The sequence below is a fragment of the Ambystoma mexicanum genome, chromosome 8 (assembly GCF_040938575.1).
Source record: "Ambystoma mexicanum isolate Mex_15411 chromosome 8, UKY_AmexF1_1, whole genome shotgun sequence".
NCBI classification, from domain to species: domain Eukaryota; kingdom Metazoa; phylum Chordata; class Amphibia; order Caudata; family Ambystomatidae; genus Ambystoma; species Ambystoma mexicanum.
In genome coordinates this window covers 1,149,617,008-1,149,635,566 of record NC_090929.1, presented here as the reverse complement: position 1 = coordinate 1,149,635,566, position 18,559 = coordinate 1,149,617,008, and the positions used below count along the sequence as shown (strand labels likewise).

At 44.2% G+C, this 18,559-nt stretch overlaps 1 protein-coding gene across 8 annotated transcripts in view; it reads right to left on the bottom strand.

Moving 5' to 3' along the window:
* The window catches only part of ANK3 (ankyrin 3), a 2,768,233-nt gene that overhangs the window by 611,948 nt on the left and 2,137,726 nt on the right, over positions 1–18,559 (bottom strand). For all 8 annotated transcript variants that reach the window (XM_069611214.1, XM_069611216.1, XM_069611217.1 and 5 more), the window contains one exon: positions 2,698–2,804. In XM_069611214.1, the coding sequence (XP_069467315.1) occupies positions 2,698–2,804 (107 nt within the window). The remainder of the gene's footprint in view (positions 1–2,697; positions 2,805–18,559) is intronic.

The window sequence follows — 18,559 nt, the reverse complement described above, 5'->3', positions numbered from 1 at the left end:
GGCAAACAGGGCTACGTGCACTGCGCCAGGAAAACATGTCTTTGTGGGATTTCCTCCATTTGTGCTGCAATTAAACATTTCCTGACCGTGAATACATAATTGAAAAAAGAAACATTGCACCATCAAACATACTTCTGCAATAATTAAGATTGGGGTTTTGCTGTATAAACACGAACTTAAAACTTCCACAAAAAGTTACTTTCCATCCTGCTGGCGATGAAGACCAAAAGAAGTTGGACTAGCTGTGCAGTGAAGGGAAGCAGCTCAGGGGAAAGCAACGCACATGCTCTGGAGAGGAGGATAAACAGATTGGCGAGCACTATCCGAGGATAGGTGGAAAAGAACGACAACATTGATGGAGGCTGAGGCGTATGCAAGAGCAGGGAGCAAGGAGAGCGCAGCAGGCATTGCTGCAGTCTGATGGCATACTTGCCATCAGCCTGCAATGGGCACGTGTACCCTACTTGGTCTCTCTTTGTCCACTCCCTAAATGTAACACGTGCTGGATTATCTGGTGAATGTTAGCTCAATTTCACTAATGTACCGTGTATTGGAGTTTCTTAAGAGATCTTAAGAGATACATGATTTTATGACTAGGGTACCATGATATGTGGCATTAACAACACCTAATGTTTATTTATCACAGTGCTTGGAAGCATGAAGAATCCGCCAGGAAGCACTGAATAAGAACGAGATAGTAATATTATTGGGTGTGACCTGCAATATTATTTTGAAGGTATCTTTTGGTTAAGAGGGAATGAGGACTTTTTAAAACATAATCCGTTGGCAAAAATACCAGCAATGCCTTACAATCACGCCGGTAAGGAATGAAGGCCAATTAACCTGTCCAGGTCGGCAGATGATACAAGTCCTGTTCGCTAATTGAATATATAATGCACTTTGAGGGATTGTAATGTCTGGGATTTGTCAGAGCAATCAATTTTCTCCTTGAATATGCATTTTGATGAATTCAACCATCACTTAATGCAACACCTATGGTAAGTGAAAGGCCTTTACAATCAGCCTCAAATGCAAAGGAAATAAATGATCAGGCTCCCACCATGCCTCTGATGGTCATTTAAGTCTAATAACATGGATTTGGTATATTGCATTTATTATTTATTTCAAGTCACTGTGTGCACATGGGACAACACCACTTGCACCTACTTAACTGTGCGTTTTGATTTGCCACACATGCACTCGGGCAGTACTAGTGGCAAACGAGATTTAAGGAAGAGTTCCTTTAATCCCTGTTTCAATTATGTGTGTTGCAAAAATCCCCTAAACATATTTTTTCAAAACAAACATGAAACTACAACTTGACACTGATTAGACACATTCCCCGCTATCCTGTGTGACACTGAGCACAGTCTGCAGCCACGTCTTCCGTACAAAGTCTGCAGTTCCATCCATTCTGCTCACATTCTGCAGCCATTCTGCCAAGAGTCTGCTGCTACATCCATTCTGCCTACAGTATGCAACAACATCCATTCTGCTTAAGTCGGCAGTAACATCATTCCTGCGTACAGTCTGCAGCTACATCCATTCTGCTTACAGTCTGCAGCAACATCCATTCTGCTTACGGTCTGCGGCAACACCCATACTGCCTACAGAATGCAGCAACATCAATTCTGCCTATAGTATGCAGCAACATCCATTCTGCTTTCAGTCTGCAGCAACATCCATTATGCTTACAGTCTGGAGCAACATCCATTCTGCCTACAGTCGGCAGCTACATCCATTCTGCTTAGTTTGCAGATACATCCATTCCGCATACAGTCTGCAGCAACATCCATTCTGCTTACGGTCTGCAGCAACACCCATTCTGCCTACAGTATGCAGCAACATCCATTCTGCTTTTAGTCTGCAGCAACATCCATTCTGCTTACAGTCTGCAGCAACATCCATTCTGCTTACAGTCTGCAGCAACATCCATTCTGCTTACATTATGCAGCAACATCCATTCTGCTTACATTATGCAGCAACATCCATTCTGCTTACATTATGCAGCAACATCCATTCTGCTTTCAGTCTGCAGCAACATCCATTCTGCTTACAGTCTGCAGCAACATCCATTCTGCTTACGGTCTGCAGCAACATCCATTCTGCTTACGGTCTGCAGCAACATCCATTCTGCCTACATTATGCAGCAACATCCATTCTGCTTTCAGTCTGCAGCAACATCCATTCTGCTTTCAGTCTGCAGCAACATCCATTCTGCTTACAGTCTGCAGCAACATCCATTCTGCCTACAGTCTGCAGCAACATCCATTCTGCCTACAGTCTGCAGCTACATCCATTCTGTCTACAGTCAGGAGCTATTTCAAATCGTTTCACAGTCTGCAGCTACACCCGTTCTACCTGAAGTCTGAAGCTACTTCAATTCTCTTCAAAGAATGCAGGTACTTAATTTCTGTTTTCCAGACCTCGGTTAAAACGACTCTGCTTACTTGCCGCCTGCAGCCATGTCATTCTAATCACAGCCTAAAACGACTTCCATTCGGCTTGCAGTACACAGTCACACCCATTCTATTCAGCCTGCAACTCGGACCACAGTCTTCACGCTTCCCATCCTGCTCATATTTGACCTGTTCTTTTAGGCACCTGCTACACAGCCCCATTCCTCACTTATGTTCTGCAAATCGCAGACGATCACCGCCTGCATCGACACTTCATAAATACCCTGTCATAGCTTACCCGGAATGTACAGGACTGGAGACGAGGTTAACATTGTCCATGGTGTCAGCGTTCCAGCTATAATGTCTGAGGGAATCGGAGTCAAATTCCCTGGTAAGTGACTGGTGCTATCAAAATAAAGAGAATTCCATCAAAAACAAAAAACGTACATGTCACCAGAAATCTGTGTTTAATGTGCAACGGTTACAATGCCATATTACAATTTGTGTAAGCAAAATACCCTTAAACATACATTGCAAGATTTACAGAAAATATTGTTTCATACTATTATCAAAAACTATTACCAAAGTAATCATTTTTCATGCAGAAGCTTTAAAATAGTTTGTGCCTATCGAAGTTTAAGGCATATTCAAAGTGTTGTTTGAAGACCTTATGCCGGCAGGGATCCTCTACACATACATGACAGGCTGACATGAAGACCATATGCCGGCAGGGATCCTCTACACATACATGACAGGCTGACCGGAAGACCTTATGCCGGCAGGGATCCTCTATACATACATGACAGGCTGACATGAAGACCATATGCCGGCAGGGATCCTCTACACATACATGACAGGCTGACCTGAAGACCTTATGCCGGCAGGGATCCTCTACACATACATGACAGGCTGACCTGAAGACCTTATGCCGGCAGGGATCCTCTACACATACATGACAGGCTGACCTGAAGACCTTATGCCGGCAGGGATCCTCTACACATACATGACAGGCTGACATGAAGACCATATGCCGGCAGGGATCCTCTACACATACATGACAGGCTGACACGAAGACCATATGCCGGCAGGGATCCTCTACACATACATGACAGGATGACATGAAGACCTTATGCCGGCAGGGATCCTCTACACATACATGACAGGCTGACCTGAAGACCTTATGCCGGCAGGGATCCTCTACACATACATGACAGGCTGACATGAAGACCATATGCCGGCAGGGATCCTCTAAACATACATGACAGGCTGACCTGAAGACCTCCCTGCACATACATGACAGGTTGACCTGAAGACCTTATGCTGGCAGGGATCTTCTACACATACATGACAGGCTGACCTGAAGACCATATGTCGGCAGGGATCCTCTACACATACATGACAGGCTGACCTGAAGACCTCCCTGCACATACATGACAGGCTGACCTGAAGACCTTATGCTGGCAGGGATCCTCTACACATACATGACAGGCTGACCTGAAGACCTTATGCCGGCAGGGATCCTCTACACATACATGACAGGCTGACCTGAAGACCTTATGCCGGCAGGGATCCTCTACACATACATGAAAGGCTGACCTGAAGACCTCCCTGCACATACATGACAGGCTGACCTGAAGACCTTATGCCGGCAGGGATCCTCTACACATATATCACAGGCTGACCTGAAGACCTTATGCCGGCAGGGATCCTCGACACATACATGAAAGGCTGACCTGAAGACCTCCCTGCACATACATGACAGGCTGACCTGAAGACCTTATGCCGGCAGGGATCCTCTACACATACATGACAGGCTGACCTGAAGACCATATGCCGGCAGTGATCCTCTACACATACTTGACAGGCTGACCTGAAGACCATATGTCGGCAGGGATCCTCTACACATACATGACAGGCTGACCTGAAGACCTCCCTGCACATACATGACAGGCTGACCTGAAGACCTTATGCTGGCAGGGATCCTCTACACATACATGACAGGCTGACCTGAAGACCTTATGCCGGCAGGGATCCTCTACACATACATGACAGGCTGACCTGAAGACCTTATGCCGGCAGGGATCCTCTACACATACATGACAGGCTGACCTGAAGACCATATGCCGGCAGGGATCCTCTACACATACATGACAGGCTGACCTGAAGACCTTATGCCGGCAGGGATCCTCTACACATACATGACAGGCTGACCTGAAGACCTTATGCCGGCAGGGATCCTCTACACATACATGACAGGCTGACTTGTCTCAGGTGATGGTCAGCTTTTGATGAGTAACAGAGCGGTCCAGACAGAGCCTACTTAGTAAAAGGGGTTATGGCCTCATTCCGAGTGTGGCAGAGTGGTAAAAAAGTGGCAGTCACGGAATTACTGCCACTTTTCCCGCTGCGCCACACTGAATTTGACCGTGGAGTGGAGGATTTACCTCCAGCAAAATGCAGGAGGTAAATCCTCCACCCTAACGCTGAAAAGTCAGCAGTAGTTCTGCCGAGAACCCCAAAGAGTCCAATTGAACTCATAAAAATGGGGATTTACACCACCTACCGCCACCTGTAATCCTGTGTTAAACCCACAGATCGAAGCAGCGGTAACTGTAATTCCGTTGGACGGTAGTGTTACCAGTAATTCCACCGAACCACTGCCAAACTTTATTGAACGCCTAGTGATAAGCCAATTTCCCATCACACCGGCTACTTCATTTCGATGGAAGCTTAGGGAGAAAGTCTATAAGCAGCATCTCTCACGCATCAGACATGCAAATATAAAAAGGTACTCACTTTTTGATTGGCATTCAATGAAACGGGCTTTGTAGTGTCCGAGTAATGGTCACATTTTCTAAGACCTACAGAGTCTAGCTACTGCTTTCTGCCCCACCTGCAGAACTCCAGACAGTTTCTTAGGCAGTCCTGTGCACCAAATTCTGCGGCAATTGAGACAACTACATCTGGTTGGTCCTTCAACTATTATCGGGTGAAGAATGAATTTTATTGCATGGATTTTAAGGGAGATCGTTTTTGCCAAAGGGCACAATTGAGGTTTCAGGTATGAAAATCCTCAAGATCTTGTCTTTTTAAGAGACATGTGTGACTAACAAATGGGAATTAAAAACACTGGCACATCTAAGAACGTGCCAGGGCGGGCATTGATCCACTTTGATAATGTTTGGTCCCTCTTCACACTGCCACTCCCTGCGGTGAGCTGCAGGAAACTCGGAGATAGGCCCATGCTGCAAGAAACTGTGAGAAGCACAGCATGGTGATGTGTTCCTTTCACTTAATGTGGGCTACCATATGTCACTTCGACAACAATCCCCCCCTTTCTTTCTTGCAGTGGTTGATGAGCTGTGTTCACAAAGATAAAGCTAGCGAGAAGGGTTTGTGTATAAACGACTGGCTGGCTTGGTGTGACAGTCCGGCGCTTCTGAACTACGGTTAAATTAATTGTTGTTTTATGTTTACGTGGCCTATCAGTTTGTGCATGCCAAAATATCGCACATCTTGATGTTACTGTGGTGCAGTCTTTCCTGCATACTGCTGCAATAGTTGCTGTGAGTTGAACTTACTCGAATGGTTGAGCAATAATACACAAAACACAACCACCATTTTAAAATGTTCGTCAAGTATTTTTATCCGTAGCTTCTTAAGGAAAGGATTGGTTTAAAGCATGCAGGTGCCAGGGATGAAACTAGAAACAATAAGGAGGTTCTCAGACAAACTTGCATCAGGTTGGGACAACAGAAAGTGGCGGGTAAATTGCTACAGCTCAAAGCCACTCAGCTAGACAGCCTATTGTGCAAAAGAAAGATTCTCACTGCTACTTAAACAGGTGAGTGTCTGTCCTGAGACACCCTATTCAAAAAAAGGAAAGTTCCAAACAGGTGGTCATTTAAAAAGCCAATGACTACTCTTCTCAAGTCCTGGCCATCCGGATTCCCCTATGCTCAAATGAAGGAGTCAGAGGGCTGCCCAACAAACGTTCACAAATGCTACCTTTAAGAACCTGTCCCTATTAGCAAATAAAACAGCTCTCTGGAAAAACCGTTCATTTTCCTTCGGATCTTCATGCTTTCCCACGATGCATTGGAATTTTACAGGTTGCCGTTGTCACGCTGATTGTCGTTGGGCTCCTCTCATAGGAGATTGTTACTTATTTGGCCTTCCTTAGCTGCCTTTCCCATTTGTCCGATTCACCAGGCCTTTCCACAGCACCTTCCTTAGTAATTTCGAAAGGTTATTTCTCCCCTTCAATCTGGGACCTTGTCAGGCAGACAATATTATAACCCTCCCACCCCGGACCTGCTACTCACACTTCATTCCCTTTTGGGGTGGGGGTGGAGAGTCGCAGACTCTGGCTTTCTAGTTCCATGGGGTTTTCTCCAGTACTCTCGATCAGCTTGGTTAGCCTTCTCTTCTAGGACAGCTAGTCTTTAAGTGCTCTACCCAAGCCTTCCAGGCATGTCGCGCCTTTTTCCATGTGATGGCCTTCTTCACTTGCTTCTCTAGCATTGCCTCCTGCCAGAAAACAGTTTCCCCAGGCTCCTCTGTGACTGCCTCGTACAAGGAAGTGGTTCTCTCTAGCCACTCTCCTCCAGCGTTCTCCTTTTGTATCAAGGGAGTGTTGTTCAACATGATTCTCTTCACTTCTTTCCCCCAAAGGTCTCTCATTGTGTCAAGGGAGCATTCAGAAACGGTCTAAGCCAAAGATTCAACATTTGCAACCCCGTTTATATCTCTCTGGGTGTGGGGCCTGCTCTAAGACTAACCCTGACAGCTTACTCACAGTGATTCCATGCATCCCTGTCTGGAATTTACTATTTTCTTCAGTGGTTTTAAGGGTCTTCATCATGTTACCATTAGTCCGTTTTAAGGATTGGCTTACCTATTCATGCTTCCTATTAAATGTACTGAGCAAGGATACTTAAGAGATCAGTTACATTACATTACATGCTTAGTTATATTCAGAATATTGGTTTTACATTGGTGTTTATATTTGTCGGCCTTCTAGATCATTGTCTAAATGTGCCAGGCCTTCACGCATACTTGTTTCAAGAGTACCTCTTCCTCAGGGCATAATTAATTCCATTTCAACTTTTCTTAATTTCTTGATAACGCGCACATTTGAATTGATTTTACTTTTTCTAATTCTAATCAGATATACAAGTAAAATAATGAAGGCATGTGCATTATACCAATGTCATACAATTACAAAAATCCAGTTAAAATGAAAAACGAAAATCATTAAAAAAAAATACAATGGTTGATAAATTAAGTGAAAGAAAGAAGCGCGACAACATCATTTATTAGTATTTGTCCTTAGTAGTTGCAACTTGTTACGCTGTTTCATTTCACTTTCACAAATGCACTTTTCCTGTTCAGTTATTTTGACATAATACGTTTTAATCTAGTCAGTAATGTTTTTAACATGTTTTGCATAACAGTCCTTATGGCATACTGTTGTCTTAGTTAAATGAATGTCCTCACTATTCTTTTTTTATTGCTTTGTTAGTCCATTTGCAGTGTCTACCCACAGTCAATACTTCTTTATTTTGTATGAATTAAACTGTTGATTAATTATGCATTTTAGATTAAGTTAAATAATGTTAAATAATTATCTGATAACTAAGAGTCATTTTTCCAGGACATTTACTGCATTGCAATTGGGGGTTCAATATTTGTCCTTGAGTGGTATCTCCTGAACCAATCCGTTCCCAAACCATTCTAAAATAGATTGAGTATATAAGTATCAACCCCTATTGTAAGTTTAATTGGGTCATGTAACTAATCAGTCTGATCACTTACATATTTAAACGTATGTACATAATATCAATGTCTTTTTTTTAATCCAGATTACTCGAGTAAACTGCTATATTCAATTGTAGATTAGGTTTTGCTTCCTTCTTACGTGACCACAACCTGTTTGGGGATAGTGGGCCAGTGATTTCCATTGTCTGCACCTGTAATCATAAACACCTTAGATGGTTGTTTTTTACATTTTTATCAAATGTGATAGGTAATCTGTAATGTATCTCTTAATCACTGCTAATTAATACTGGTTCCAACCTCGAGTCTTTTATAGGTAGCCCCATGTGCATCTTATCAGCTATTGTGATTTTTACTAGGGCTGTATTCTTAATTGAAACCCAGCGCATTTTATTATCTCAATTCCCACTTTCTGAAAGTAGTTAGAATTTATATTTGGTTACTTTTGTTTCCGCCTGCTAGTAAGCTGGAATGTGCCACTTAAGAAGGGAGTAGTTTCTTACCTGTAACTCCATTTCTTCAGCATTGGTATCGTCAGGTGACGGGGAATATTCTAAGCATGTGAATCCATGAAAGATCCAATTCTGGAGAAGTGTGGTTCCCGTGATGTGTTTTTCCTGGAAGTTGGTGCCATTTTGGATGTTTATGAATAGGTGATCCAAAATGGAAAAGGGACTACGATGTCCCCACTTATTCAGTCTCCCATTTTGCAATAATGAAAAATATAGTAAGGTGTATGTTAACCAATTATAAGCACTGTTTATAGTAGTTACTTATGTCACTAGAAATAGCATAGTGAGCTGGTGCATACCTGTTCTTGTATAAAGCCATTCTATGTGGGATCCTATTTAGATTTGCTTGCCTAATTATATTCCAGACAAAGTAAGGTCCGCTGTTGGCATTACCAGTAAACATAGGGGTCCTTGTTGAAAGTAACTGGACCTTAAAATCAATATATTGTTACCAAAATCTTTTTTTGTTAAAAGCCTATCATCTGCCATACTGGGAAATGTATGCTATGTATCTTTCCTACAGTGGGCACTGGGTGTAGTGCTCATTTCTCGGATTGCTGTGCAGCACCAGTTCACAGACTTGAGTGAATCAATCGCAATGCATAGCACACTCAGTAACTTTGCATATGTATTTGAATTATTCATTTAAAAACACTAAGCAAAAAAGACTGCACCATGTGCAAGAAAGCTGATCGGCTAGATAGGCAATGCCATAGCATCTTGTATACTGTAAGACTTTCGCTGACACCAAAGTAGAAATGTGGCTAACAGTCTTGTGCAAGCCATGAGTCCGGATTCCTTATTCTTGTCTACTACTGTCTTTCGAAACTTGGTGGTCCTCTGTAAAAAGCAGAAAACTCCTTTGTCAAGAAAAGGCTGCATAGCATTTACTGGATACTGGAGTGTGTTCTGTCACTTCTAGATATTTAATCTGTGTTCTGTAATGAACTGTGCCCAGCAACCTTCCATGAAGGCCTCCCGAGATTGGAAATTAAACATCTACCTTCAAAAGGCCACCTGCTTCAAAACTACTACAATGCACAGTCATTAAATCCAGCTTGCTACTGCACAATGCTCAGGCTAACTGGAGTACCAGCTGGAGTACCGGTTGAATGCACAATTCTATTTAGAACAATCTCAGAATGCAGGTAGGCAAAGGAGAAGCAATTAATTTCCCTGGTCCTCGTGGACTTTTAATCAACCCCACACTATCATACACGGTATCCTGATACGTCAGTCCTTGCTTCCAAGTCATCCAGGCCTCCACCCTCAACAGAATCACCTTTTTCCTCAAGGACAGGCTCGCCTCTTTCCCTTTCCACTCTACACCTCCCTTGTTCTCTTCAGCATGCACCCAAGCATCACATACCACATCCCTCTTCACTCTAGATCAGTGGTTTCCAAATCTTGTATGCCGAGCCCTCCATTGAACAGAAATACTGTTATCAGGCCCCAACCCATATAGCAGAACTGCTTATATTTTCTATTAAGCACTGTTAGGGTCTCAATCACCCCTGATACACAAAGGGGGGCTAGCCCCACAGTTGGAATACCACTGCCCGAGAGAAACTCTTATTTGAGCATCTGGGCTAGGTGGATAACGACCAAGTTATATTAAAGAGCAACAATATACTCAGTGATCAACTCCCAATCTATCCCATGATGCTAGCCAGAGGCCTGGGTCAGAACTACCTGAAGCTCCCATGGATAACTATATGAGACAAGATTCTAGTTTGTATTTGTTGAATTTATAGAGTTTTTGCCAAATTTGACCTTCCTGTCAATCCCTGCCTTTGCCCACCACTGCTGCACTCCACAGGCTAAGTACCTACAAATACATAAGGGTACAGGACTTTCCATGGCACTTCAAATTACATGGCTAAATCCTGCCTCTCCTGTCGGTGGATACTAAGACAAATGATCACCGACCACGCCATCCCCAAAGACATTATAGCATTTGTAGCCATAATCACGCCTTTATGTCACGAGGCTACATCTATTCCTACACCACCTCCAACATGTGCAAAATAGCAGGCCCAGACTCCTGGTTCCACCTCTACCACAGCAACCTCATCACGTTTTGCTCTACACTCCCTGCACAGCCTCCTGGTGGCCTAAGGTGTGGGTTCTAAAGCGCTAAGTAGAACACAATGAGCTTTCCACTGAACTAAAAACATTCCCTATGTGCATAGTTTGCCACTATCTCTTTGCCGGTATCATCCCAATAAACCACTGTGTTTCAGGACCGTTCTCGTTCAGCGGGTCTCCTCTTACTATAAAGCCAGATGAATGACCCTGCTCCATCTCTTCAGCCCCCCTCTCCAATGGATTTGCCAGAAATATATGTTCTAGCTCACACGACCTGGTCTTTAGGAAAACATGAGTGACATGGCTCTTCCACCACCAACTGGTTTAAGATCACACTACATGTACAACAAGCGATCTCTACAAGCTGGCCCACACCCACCCCACTCATCCTACTTCCTTGCTGGAAGCCAGAGTAATCTGCACCTTCTGACACAACTCCCTTCTCAGTATACTGCAGGGTTCTACAGGACATTTTCCAGATGTATGTCGTGGACATGAAATCCAATTATCCGTTTTTACTGATCAACCAGTCTTTTCAGTGACCTGCTCCCACCTACTCTCCCAGAGCGATGTCATCCACCTTGCCCATTCACTTACACCAGGACACCACACAGGTTGTGTTGCCAAGAGACCATACAAACTGCCAACCTTGAACTGTACTTATATAACAAACATGTCGATATCAATCAATCATGTTGATTCTGATCATTAAAACAATCCATCGTACAAAGAACGCAAGGTTAAAGTACAATGGTTCCATATGACAAAAATAATAAATATAAAAACCAGTATACAATAACAACAGATGAATTAAAACTCTACAGCAGAGCTCAGAAAGGGGACACTTGAAAAGTAATTCTACAATTACAGGAAGCCATTACATATTGCTAACCCGTGGGGATGCTACCTTAAAATGTTTCCAGAAATGTGGACCATGCCAAGCGACGCATGGAGATTAGTTGTTAATTTGCACATTATTAGGGCATCCCTTAGCGTGTGCATTCCCAGATCTCTTAATGACTGCATCAGCCATTATTTGCTAGGTTTACTCTAGAGTGGACAGATAAACAGAAAATGTGCTTCGCCCCCGTTGACTGCAAGACTGACAGGGCTGCAACCACCTAACATGTCATAACCATTCTACCAATGCGTAAAGGAGAGTAGTGGCAATGTACTCAGTACATAATTGATATGCAAAGACTTATCAAGGTAATGGGCTATGCGTCCAAGTAACTCATTATCAAAAGAAACCTTAACCTCCAAGTAACATGACAGTAGCCCATTTGGTTTGGCGGAACATGAGCATGTACCCAAGTGCCAAGTTTTGTAAGCCTTCTTCATCTTTATCTTAGATACTGCCTCAGTGAGGGAGGGATTGTCCCAAAGATCGGCCAACTCTACTGATCGTCACAAACTTCAACCATGGGAGTGACTGCCCGCCACCACTGATAATGATCAGTCACTCAAGGCCCTTGTATCTCCCCAAACAAGGAAGACTCCAAATCCTCACCCAGTAGAACATGAGACTAAGTTTTAAACTATTTAAAATACCTAAATGGCTTAACTCCAATAAAGGAATTGTGTGCACACTTGGGGACATCGAGGGGGGTTTGAGGTCCCAATATTCTCTTAAGGAATACAAATATATATATTTGTCTAAGTGTGTTTGTACATTCAAGGTTGGGTCCAGCCCCATAACAGTTGGTGGGCTGAAAATGTTGGCCCACGGTCGGCATACTAGCCTGGGGTGTACTGGCGATAGTGAAATTTGAGCAACCCCACTCATTTGCCCTGCACATGGCGGGGTCCGGCCCTGTGCTATCAGTATAAGCGATTTCGGGAGTTTGACAATTTTGCGATTTTTCAAAAATATAAAACTATGACACTACAAAACATACACAAGGCTACAGCATACCCCCTCGGGCATGTCAGCTACAGACCTGTGCAACGCTGTGTGGTACCGCTAGTCTTTAGTTATTTCCAATGGGGATAAATGAATAACTCCCTACGTTTCTGCACCAGACCATTCTGAAGCAAATGCTTGTGCTTTATAGAACACAATGGTTGGACCAATGGCCCTCCCATTAAATCTTTCAGCAAAGCTGTTCGCTGCACTCATCTGTCCACCTAAAATGAGGTTGCTCTTGTTTAAAGGAGTGATCCGCTTTGCACTGCTGCATAACCGAACACCCAGGTTATGAAATTATTAACCTGTTATAGTGGAATGCTATCCCAAAAAAGGGATCATCTAGGTGGGCGCCAGGGCTGGCAGGACATAGATTTTGTCTTGGTCACATTCACCATTACCCTTTAACTGAACAGACTCAAAAAGCCTCTAAATAACTCTGCAAGCTACCTGGAGTCTTCATAACCAAATGTGCCCGATCATCAAATAAATGATCGCCAACATTATCCAGGTCCAGAGGTGGTGCATTAACCTCGATCCCGAAAATATTGGCACTAAATGCAAAAGGAAAATATATAAACAGTTGCATTTCCACTGATTCTATCACTCTGTTTATTGAGCTTGAAAGCAAAATATTAAAACATTGCAACGGTAACACAAACATAAGAAATCTCCTGCATAAGAAAATTCTTTCCATGGCCCCCTGAAAAATGTGTAGAAACCCGTTTTACAGTCTTCAAATGGACAAGGACGCGAAACTGTTTATGGAACACGTGTTCATTATCTAGTAGGTGGCACACATCGCGCTATCAGGACAAGCCTGGACGCCAGAAGAGCACACCCACGGCGATGGACTAAGGGCATACGCCTATATTGAGCACTGCACAGTTGCATCGAGAAGTTATGGACCATTCCTGATACAGGACGGTTCCAACTGTAACTACAGTTCCATGGTTGAACTGTGGCCAATGGCAGCGGCTCGGCGCACACATACACCTTGTTTTGCAATGTACAACATATTTAAAATCACAGACTCTTGCAGATAACAAGAGGCACCCTAAAATACCAGGATTTGTCATTTCGAGTGCTTCTTCCCAACTTTTAACTCAAAATGAATGTGTTTTATCATTAGTAATTGCTGAATTGAAACACTTTACTTGCGAGTGGCAGAAGAATGCAAACGTGCAAACTGGCTGGTAGTCATTGGGCTTGGCACGAGGGACTACTGCCCCTTATATGTATTATTGCATTGCTGCAATCCAAAAAGCATGCCTGACGAAACACACTGCTGCTCTCATGCGATAATACAAAGTATGCTTGCAAAGAGAAAACTCGAAACCTATCGGGCCCAAAGGAAACAGAAGGGCTTGTTTTGACGTGCCACGGAGATCTAAAGAGGCCCAAACCCCGGAGCTGCCGCGCAATCGCACGGCTCTGTGGCTCTGCTTTCCTTCAGCTGCACTGGCCAGCGATACCAGGAGTGACGAGAGCCAGAGCAAAGCCAGTGAGCTCCAGAGCAAAGCCAGTGAGCTCCAGCTCGCATGGCGTACTCGGTGTTCGGGCAGATTTCTTTCTGTTTAGGGGATGTCAAGCAGTCGCCTATCCTCCAGCCATACCTTCACGGTCCAAAATGCCTTTCCATTCGTTTCTCGAGGCATGATCCAAGCCCTGCCGTTACCGTAAATGTAACCTTTAATAGGGCACACGTTATAATTAAAATGGTTCTTTTATAACGCCCTTCATTCAAAAAAGTGGTTTCTAAGCACGGGATCGAGATACGAACCTGTGTTGTGCTACACTGTCTTCGTTCCAAGACAAACGCGTGGCCCCCGAGCTATCCATCCTCCTCAGAAGGGGATTCTTATTTGCCAAGACAAGGCACTTAACAACCATTCTTCCGTTTTTCAAGATAACGAGGGTTTGCGTTGTAATTTGTTCTCTCTTTGAGATAAGGGGAGGCTCCCAGCAAATAGGTTTGGCGAGAACAGGCACTGAAAAGACGAAGAACACAAGAAAAGAGGAAGAGGAGGAAAAGGGGCAGGGAAGAAAAGGGGGCAGGGGAAGAAAAGGGGGCAGGGGAAGAAAGGGGGCAGGGGAAGAAAAGGGGCAGGGGAGGAAAAAGGGGCAGGGGAGGAAAAGGGGGCAGGGAGCTGGGAACCATTGCTTCACATCCCCCACCCCTTAGATTCCGAATCTGTACACCCTGCTCCACGAGTACACGACGCAAATCCGAGCATTGTTAAATGGAGAAGTGAAGAGAGCAGGTTAAAAGAGACGGGGGACGGAAACGAGCTTCGCAAACTACACCCGACAGTACTGAACTAGCATGAAAGCAGGCATATTTGAAGTTTGCCCCTCTGAAGCCCCTCGTAGATGAGCCGTCCCTCTGCCCTGGAGCACAGGTAGTCTCTTTCCACAACACACAAGGAAACAGTCTATTAAGGACCTCAAATATGACAGTTTTACTATCAACTTAAATAATATTTTCAAAAAACACGATAAGGAAAGCTTGTTCCCTTTCACAGTGGTCCATTTCATTTTCTTCTGTTGCCCGGTACAAAATCAAACTACTCACGGACAGTAAGAAGTCCCCTAAAGAAGTGTCCGGCATTCAATGGGTAAACGCACCAGAGTCCGCACTCTGCCTCCAGGGCTTCTGGGAACACGGCTAGAAACACAGGAGGATGGGGCGGACGCCTATCCAGGTGGGCTTACTCAGCAAGGGAAGGTGGTGAGAAGGCGCGGCCTGGTCCACAAAGCATAACGACAGAAGACATGTGGGAGTACAATGAAGCTCAAGGCTAAGCTCAAGGCTTGGGCGGGGCTTGAAATCAGATTGCACCTGCTGCAAAGGAGGCCAGAGAGAGGCTGGTGCGAAGTGTCGCAAAGATCTCATGAATGTTTAAAGTAGTGGTGAATCCATCATAGGGCCAAAATGTCCACTATTTCTTTGGTGCCTATTTCTTCAGATTCTGTTTTTGTCCCCTATTATATTGTAGGGTCCTGGGTCATACCAATTACAAAAGTAAGAAGCGGGAGGAAAATAGCATGAAATTATTTGTAAAAGTTTCTTCACGGGTGTCATGCAGTTCTCTTGCTCCCGTTCTCTGCCTGGCATCTTAATGATAACCGTGCCAACCAGTGAGCCACACAGTGCAATTGCTGAGCGGGAAAAACCTCTGCCCTCCGATCTCACCCAACTACTTCTTTCGCACTCATTCTTCGCGACAATTTGCGGAAACAGAACTTGCACTGGGTTCTTAAAGTCCCCGTACTTCTAGGATACACCATTTTGCATTTCTGTAGTTTGTAAAAGCCGAGCTTCCTTAGTATGGTGGGCCTGGAAGCTAGACACGCTAGATTTGTTTTGTGAAGAAGCAGAGTCCCGGATCTCATGCGCTTGTTTCGGAAGGATTAATATCCACACAATTGATATGGTGAAAAACCATTCAGGTTTTATTATTGTAGAACAAACATGTAGTCTAGTATGGTCAGCCAACACGTGTTTCGACCTGTAGGGTCCTTTTCAATGCTGCTGTTTTCAGTACACATGTCATCAAATGATAGTTGTGACAGGTGATAAGTGTGATATATGTGCAAACATTGTGGGTGTGACCCATGAGTAATTTGTTGGTGAAACAGCCATAATAAATTGTTAAGCATTTATTGTAATTGACAAAAGGATTAAGATTATTATACATTTTTCAATGTTAGAACAAAACAATTTTTCAGAAAATGTATTGATGGAGAGAGGGGCAAGGGTGGTTGGTTAGATATTTGAGGGCTGGATCGTTTTGTGCCTGGCATGTATGACAATGTGCTCAGTCACAAGACAAATCCAGCAAATTATTGTTTTTATTACAAAAGATGGGGTTTTTCAATAAGGGCAATTTGGCTCGTAGTCTAGGTGGGGAATCTGTGCGCCTTTTCTCAAGCTTTGAGGGGTTCTCAGCTCCCTAGCCCAGTCTCCTTACTCCAACAGGTCATACTACAGTGCCAATTCAGTAGAGCCAGGGTACCCCTACTGTGTGGTCTATTGCTGTCATTGGGAGGCCTTAATGACTGTGGCCTCCTCCCTCAGGGACTGCCTAAGTGACCTCACAAAGTAGTCTGGTTGTCCTGGTGCCCTTTTCTTTCTTACAAAAAACTATTTAAAAACCTTTTCCTGACTCGCAGGCTTTCTCTCTTCTCCACACGAACCCCCGTCCCTCTCTCTCGCCATGCTGCATCGCTTGGTTTTACAGCTCTCTCCTCTGGCTCAGTCCTCCTCTCGATCTCTCCCGCTTTCTACACTCTGTCTCCTGGTCTTATCAGTCTCTTTGGAAAATGATTTAATCAAAAACATGATACCTTTGTGTCCGGCTCTCATTTCTGACCCCTCACACTACGGACAAGAAAACAGGAGCACAAAGTCTTTCTAGTTCATAATCCCTAGGCCACGAATGGCCAGGTTCTATAGACAGGAAGGCTGGGAGGAAATGTAGGCAATCCTCTAGGTATGAGTCGGTCACAGTTACCTTATCCTGCCAAAAGAGGGCAGCATGCAGATCCAAACGATGCTGTGGCGTCTACTTTCCAGTTAACATTTGCCAGTCTACTTGTACATCAAAAGCACACATTTAAGTTAACATGCATATACACTTGGGATGAAAATACATAGATCTTCTGAGACCAACATTGCACAACATGTCCAAGCATGTTAAATAGGACATGGCATAGTACAAACCTAATACAGCATATCATTTGAAAGCAGGGAAGAGCACAGTGAAGATAGCATAGTCAGCTAGCAAAAACATGCCATAACTTACCATAACAAATATTAATGTAAATCCGCCCAACACGCACACAAACACGAGCGCTTGTGTCCAGACTTGCCGCTTCTGGATTTGAAGCCTGCTGGTCTAGAGGTTGTTTTAAAGAACTATTTCTATTTGCATGCGAAGACTGTCGGTTTGATCCAGTTAAACTACATCCATGCATCTCTCGGTTTCTGCCACCCTCTGCCCAGGCAGTGCTCCAAACAGGGACATCTAGCAGTGCACCTCAATGACTTGGCAAACTTGTTGCACCTGACGGATCACCCTACGCAGGGCTGCATTAGGTCACTCAAGTTTAAAATTAGTTGGGTTCTCTGCCTCCGGTGCCTGGTGAAAAAACAAACTTCCTGGAAGCTCCAAGCCAGGCCTTTCCATTGGGAAGGGATTTTAGAAAACGAGAATTCCAATGCAAGCTTTCATTCACTGTACTTCTGGCCGCTGTTTGTAAATGGACCACAGTGCTTGCACTGGGTTCCATCATGCTTTGGTTTCCCAAAACATGGCGAGATCCTCACGTGGCTCCTTGAGAAACATGCTCCTGGTGTTCACTGGAGCGTTTTCAATCCTGCAGTGTTTGAGGGGACCATGTTCATGAAGCCAAAACTAAACGTGATTACTTTCCAATGCTCCTAGCTACGGCGGATAACAAGAGTCAACAGGGCATGCGTCATGCAGCTTTACCTGGGTAACGCTTATATCCAGGGGGCGGACATTTACAGTGACAATGACCGCACTGCTGTAACTCTCTGAAGCTCTGGCTGCCGCATAACCCCTCGCGACATGCAGGCACCGTCCACATTTCCTGAGACCCCACGAGGGGTTGCAGCAATATATATGGTGAACTGTGCCTGGGAAGCTATCTTAAGAATTATACTGAGGATTAGATGCACACAGTCAAAAGATTTTCAAAAATACTTTGCATGCTGGGAGGAAAAAACTTGTGCAGATAGGGATACAATGGTGAAGCCAGCAGTATTCATATTATTTGATACTATTTTTGGGGCCATTATTTGAACCAATCTCATGGGAGCACAACGACTTTTTCTATTACAAGGCTGC